General features: G+C 34.3%; 1 protein-coding gene across 1 annotated transcript; it reads right to left on the minus strand.

Annotated features, from left to right (window-relative positions):
- Positions 1 to 4,781: 4,781 nt before the first annotated feature.
- On the minus strand, positions 4,782 to 6,631 carry LOC112759123 (uncharacterized). The gene is made up of 2 exons (XM_025807946.3): positions 5,580 to 6,631; positions 4,782 to 5,499 (listed from the first exon to the last, which is right to left on the minus strand). The coding sequence occupies exons 1-2, from the start codon at positions 5,850 to 5,852 to the stop codon at positions 4,939 to 4,941; spliced, it is 834 nt and encodes a 277-aa protein (XP_025663731.1). The 5' UTR covers positions 5,853 to 6,631; the 3' UTR covers positions 4,782 to 4,938.
- Positions 6,632 to 7,000: the final 369 nt, after the last annotated feature.

Here is a 7,000-nt window from a genome sequence, read left to right on the forward strand (position 1 = left end):
CACACATGAGGATAGTTTAGTTTTAGTTTTTAGAGAGAGAAGCTCTCACTTCTCTCCAGGATTAGAATTAGGACTAGGTTTAGTTCAATAATTTAGATCTAGGTTTCAATTCATGCTTTCCTCTTCTTCTACCTCTCAATTTTATGTTGTTACATTCATCATTCTTCTATTATTGTTATTTCTTTCTTCCATTTTGTTTGTAGATCTACTCTTGTTCATTCTATTTTCTTTTAATGCAACTTGAGATAATTCATGTAGATCTTGTTTCCTTTAATTGTTGTTATTAATTCTTTGCAATAATTGTTGTTATCCATTTATTATGCTTTTCCTTTGTGCCTCCCAAGTGTTTGATAAAATGCTTGGTTGGATTTTAGTGTAGATTTTGTTCCTCTTGGCCTAGGTGGAGTAATTAGTGACGCTTGAGTTATCTAATTCCTTTGTTGATTGATAATTAGAAGTTGCTAATTGATTTGGATACCACTAAAGCTAGTCTTTCCCTTGGGAGTTGGCTAGGACTTGTGGAATCAAGTTGATTCATCCACTTGACTTTCCTCCATGGTTAGAGGTTAACTAAGTGGTAGCAATGGATAATTTGTGGTCACAATTGAGGAGGATAACTAGGATAGGACTTCTACTTCTCATACCTTGCCAAGATCTTTTCTAATTGTTAGTTTAATTTCCTTTGCCATTTACATTTCATGTCTAAAACCTCAAAAACTCCAAACATACCTCATAACCAATAACAAGACACTTTGTTGCAATTCCTAGGGAGAACGACCCGAGGTTCAATACTTCGGTTTATAAATTTAGGGGTTTGTTACTTGTGACAAACAATCTTTTGTATGAAAGGACTATTATTGATTTAGAAACTATACTTACAACGAGAATTCAATTGTGAATTCTAAACCGCACAAAAGTCCAATCATCAGTAGGTCACAAACAAATTGGCCAAGTTCCTCGAAGATGTGCCCCAAAAGAAGCTTAGCCAGGTTGAAAGTTTTACCTTCGTGGAGAAGTATGGCCAAAGAGAGGTAAAGTTTTGACATTTAGACGCTACGAGAACAAAATAGAATTGCATTTAACCAGTAGAATAGAAAAGCTACATGTTCATTATCGGTGATTCTGGTACCTTCTCTACCCATGTTATGGGCGATGAAATCACTGTAAGAGATGCTCAGAACGACGTTGTATTGACGTTCAGGTTGCATTTCAGAAGTATAATTTGGTAAATTGATGGGAAGTCCAGTGATTGCGGCTACGTCGAGAAGAGACATTCCAATCATTTCACAAGGAAGGTGAAAATTATTGGTGGTTCTGTTCCAGAAGCATGTAACAGCCCCAATCATCTAAGGATGTGTAGTCAAAGAAAAATGAGAGAGTCTCAGCAGTTCGTGAATCCCTAGAGCTCCCCAACTGGCACTTTTGGTGGGTTCGAGACGTCAGTACCAGGCTGTAAAGTCACATCTTCGTGGGTTGATTTTTGGGTTGTTTCTGAACGTCTTTTAGTTGATAAAATGAAAAATATTGAAAGATTGGTTTATTAGCAAATCTTCCCCTTCAGTATTGAGGAAAGAAAGAGACTTCTTGTTCACCTTTTCTAGAGATTCAATTGGTCCAAGGAAGCAATGTGTGTCAGTTCCGATTGTGAACAGAATTAAAATCCTATTATCACTGGACTGAATGTGAGGATCATCAATGATTTCATCATTGATCTGATTGAGAATACGAAAAGCTGGTGGAGGTGGTGGTATTGATGCATGGCCTTTACCTTTGTCAGAAGAGGTGATTTGTGAGGAAGAGCCAGCCATTCTTAGATTGAAAAGTTTTGTGAAGAGATTCAAGGTTGTAAAGAAAGCTTAGAGAATGATGGAATTCAGGAAAATTGAATGGAGGTAAGAATGGTGGATTTAAAGTGTTATTGTAACCGTTACTGTAGAGAAAATGCAAAAAGAGGTAACTTCTTGAGGAAGATGGAATGGTGGAGAGAGAAGGCGTGACTCTTGGGAGACGTGTCGAGTGAACTGGTGATAATGGAATGTTTAAATGACAATTATTATTAATTTGAAAACTGATGTTTTTGGATTAAGTGCTTTGCTTTTCGATAATGATACTAAAGGAAACCACATTAATCCAAGGGGGCAATTTGTTGATCGAAAAATTATTTTCGATCAGAAATAGTCAAATTGAAAAATATCAAGTATGAATTTTCGAGAAAATGTGCTTAGGAGGCTAAGTTTGGGAGTTGTTGACGCGGAAATTGTTTCTAATTACTTTGTCGAAATCGAAGAAGCTAAGTCGAGAGGGAGATTCGATTTGAAGGAGGACTTTCGGAGATTTAGTCGAGTGGTCAAGGAAGTGAGAAGGTTAGTGGATAATTAATCAAATGGGAAATATCTATAATCGTGTAGCAGTTACCAAGGGCGGTTTTGTTTTAAAATTGTAATTTATTTTAATTATAATTAATTGTAATTAATGTGATTCGATTTACCGTTATGTAAGGTTAGCTTATAAATACTAGAAAATTTTAGTGAAAAAGGGTTTGAACTTTTACTCAGAAAAACACTCAAGCACACTCACATCCCAGGAAATTCTTGAGTCTGCAATCGAGTAACTTTTTCTGTAGAGTTCCTTCCACCTTCCTTATTCTTTCAATTTATTCTCCTGTAAATTTAACATTTCAATTGATTTTATCTATTAAGTGTTCTTTATTTTATTGTTCAATTTACCTTTCTGCGTTTAAATTTTACATGTGGAAGTCATTTGCTTCAAACGAAAGCAATTTATTGTTTTCCTTTAATTTCTTTAAAAAATTATTGATTTAGTTTATAAAACTTTAATTTCTGAATTTTATTTGTCAATTCATAAATTTATTTTATTTTAATTTTTAAATTTAGTCTAATCGAAGACATTTTGATGCACTTTTAGAAAACTGGTACTCGCACAGAAGAATAGGTTTCGCTCCCAGATCACTAGATATCGAACCACCATCAATTTGCTAAAAATCGACAAAAACACTGTATAATACATTTCTCCGATCCATTACAAAAAAATTAGTCCCTTTTCAATCCGCATAGCATCTATCTCAAAAAAAAATTGAAAGATCTTCCCTTCAATCCTTCTAGTTAACGCCAGACAGAGTGCATGGTTGCCTCCATTGTTTTATAAAGAATATTGGTTTTTATCAACTATTTTTAATATGAGTACTGCTAGAGAGCCAATGTCTTAAGATAGCGTTTGTTTTGAGGTACTGAGACATAGATTGAGAGACTGAGACTCAGTATCATGTTTGTTGGTTGAGAGACTGGTACTAAAATTTCTGTCTCTGTCTCTAAAATTTCAGTATTTCAGTACCTCCAAAAAGTAGGGACGCAGGGGACTAAAATTTTTAGAAATGGAGACTGAAACTTTAATAACATTTTATACTTAAAATACCTCATTTCAATTAATTAATTTTAATTTTACCCTTTGTACAAATTAAATTAGAATTTCATTTTTATTTCAATTTTTGTCTCCCATTTTGCACCAAACAAGATACTGAGATTTATTTCAATCTCTGTCTCTTAGTCTCTGTCTCTCAGTCTCAGTCTTTCTGTCTCTGTCTCTCCACCAAAGACCAAACGCTACCTAAGCGTATGAACATCACCCATACTCTCCAGAATAACCATTCAGATACCAGGATAATAAACATCTCATGTCATAAAATCACTCATCTGCTGATTTTGGGATTCACCACGGATCGAACTATTGACCTTTCGGATCTAGAACTCTAATACCATGTCATGAAACCACTCATCCCAAAAACGTAACCTGATAGGACAATGTAACACTAATGGTCATATCTCTAATACTTTCTAAACCTCCATTATACACATTGTACGCTTAGTCCATTGGCTCCCTATACTTTCTCTTTTAATATTAATAATAAATAAAAAATTTTAAAACTATTTTATTAATTTTTATAATTTTATTAAATTTATAATTAAATTTTTATATTTTTTAATTTAATTTTTATACTATATTTACTTTTATAATTAAATTTTTATTAATAAAAAATATTAAAATTAATAGAATGAAAATAATATTCACTTTACAAAACTTGGATAATGTAAGATCTTATCGATTTGTTCGAATTTCAAATAATAATAATAATAATAATAATAATAATAATAATAATAATAATAATAAGGGACACTCTTCTATATAGATTAAAGTGGTATAGAGAGAAAATAAATTTTTTTATAGTTATTTTTTATTATTTTATTGTTATTCAAAGTGTGGGTCCTATCTTTTTCAATCTCTCTTTTATTCCATAAAAAAAAAATCTGTAAACTTACATCTTTACCTTATAATTCACCTGCTAATAATAGCATGTGGTGGTTGAATTGTTAAAAAAAATAAAAAAAAATAAGAAAAATCCATAAAAATGAGAAAAGCAAAAAAGAGGATTCCAGTATTCCACATTGATAGATGTAAACAAAAAGGAATGGAACAGTGTGAATGGAGATGCCCTTGATTAATTGTTTGAAGGGCCCCCATTTGTCAGACACATCACATCACAGAAGGCCCCTCCTCTCTTTCCTGGCCTGCTTATCCCAATTTACCCAACTTGGTATTAATTCCTCACCACTAACAAAATTCTTCTTCATCCCCTCCAATTATTAACAATAACCTTCCTAACATATCAGCCATGCCCCCCTTTTTATTAGTTTCTAGACAAAATTAATCAAATAATAATAATAATAATAACAATAATAATTTACATCTTATTTATTTGCTCAAGATTTATTTCGGCTACCTCTCTTTATTATTTGCAAATTTTTTAACATACAATTATGTGCTTATTATTATGATGATGATGACGATCACGATGATATGAGTCGTGACGTGCACATTAATGTGATTGCGGGGTAGTGTTTGTGTTTGGTTTTCTTGTGAACACTATTGGTGGATTTCTGAGGCCACAGTCCTTGCCCAAAACCGAAGGTGTTTCTTCATGTTGGAAGCTGAACAGGCCTTTGGGATTTTCAGACTTAGTAGCGGTGAATCGGGTCTCTTTATTAGCCATGCTTCTGATAGATATGGCCTCATGATAACTCTCTTTTCCTCCTCATCACTCTCTTCTTTCTCTCCATTTTCTACTTCTTCTTCTATTAGTTGCCGTTGTGTGTGCCGTTTAACTTCAACATTCTGATTTTGCAATAAACCAAGTCTTTGCAATCCTGGTACAATGCTCATCATCCATGGGCTTAGAGTTTCCTTCTTGAATATGAACCCAAGATCCATAAAACCCTTCACCTCATCCAGTTCTAGTTCTCTCAATGTCTTGCAACTCATCGATTTCTCAAGTTTATTACTTTCACTAGAAGTAGTAGCATGGTTTCTGAATCTTCTGTAACGGTGTTGAGAGGACGGTGATGATGAATGTGAACGAATTCTATTAGCCAAAATCTTCACTCTTGCCGACCTTTCTTTCTTGTTTTTGTTGATTGTTGAACCACCCTTGTGCATTCAAACAAAAAGAATAACATAAAGAAGAAGAAGAGACAAAAAATATATATTAGTTGGTTTTCGAACAATACCGGCAGAGCGTCGTCGGAGATTGACTCTGACGAGGCCTGTTTTTCTGGAGAAGGTGATTCATTTGTTGAAGTTTCACTGCCACAGTCTGGTAATGGTGACATAGAAAATATGGATGACTGGGACGACAGAGATTCCGTTATCGCAACAGATTTTTGTTTTTCAGGCTTTGGAATTGGAGATGGTTTCGCTGATGGTTCTGAAAAGAGAATAACTTGGTAAAACCAAAGCCGATCCATTTCTTCTATAACGCACTGAAAATACTTATTTGCCATTGTTTTTGTGACCTTTGAAAGAAAGTAAAAAGAAGAAAAGAGGAGAGATTTTGCGGTATGAAAAAACTAAACACTTTAGTGGCTGTGTCGGCAGAGTGTGGTGGTGAAGAGAAGATAGAGGAACAAGAAGAAGAAGAAGAGGAAGGGAAAAGCAGTGTGTGTGAGGAAATGATGAACGTGGAGAATTAGGAGTGGGACAACCTTAGACAACGAAGGATGTGTGGTCACCATGGAGATGGGGGACATGGATTCTGAACTCCACATCCTGGTACTGACTATAATTACTATTCTGCCCATCCCCTTCGTCGAAAGTAGAAGTATCTGATGCGCGCTCTCGCTATGCATGCATGTAGGTCAATAATTATTATGTTAGAACAAGATAGATCTATGAAATTAGTTTATTTATGTGACTGAATGAGAGTAAAATAATAATTAAAAAAATCAACTGGTGGAGATATTAGGCTTAGGTGAATGGATTCAGACTTCGGAGCATCTTTTTTAAATTTTAACAATACAAAGTTGTCAGAATTCACACCAACAGTGCACTCATGAGCCAAGAGTCAGGACATGGGTCAATCAGGCAATGCCAATTTGGACTAAGGTACATGAACGGGCATCACCCGGTGACACCATTTATAGTTTAAGACCTTAATCAAGTAATAATGACAAAAAAAGAAACTTGTTCCATGGTCACGTCTTGCCACTGTTCTCATTCTGGATTGTCCCCAGTGATTACTTGTTTGGATTTGACAACCTATTAAAATCTATCAAAAATATAGTTTACTTCGGGTATTGTATTTCACAGCAAGAGGTTCCTGTTCTATTTAAGCTTAGAGAATTTCAAATTTAGTGGTTATGCAAAGTCATAAATTATCTTGATGGTTTGAGCTAGGGTAAATATTTAAGATTGTTTCTCGTACTATAGTCCTCCATACCTCAGAGTTTTACTGTGACAAATCAATCCATGGAGCATAGATATTGAGACATTGCCGCAATAATTGATGCTACAAGAACAAGAAATTTTGTCCATAAAATGAATGGGACATTCAGTAGAATCTTCCTGTTTCTCTGTTTTGATTTTTGAACACCAAAAATCCTGCATATTATGTTAACACCTTCATGTAATCCCTACTTTAACACTTGAATTG

The sequence above is a fragment of the Arachis hypogaea genome, chromosome 16 (assembly GCF_003086295.3).
Source record: "Arachis hypogaea cultivar Tifrunner chromosome 16, arahy.Tifrunner.gnm2.J5K5, whole genome shotgun sequence".
Lineage (NCBI taxonomy): Eukaryota > Viridiplantae > Streptophyta > Magnoliopsida > Fabales > Fabaceae > Arachis > Arachis hypogaea.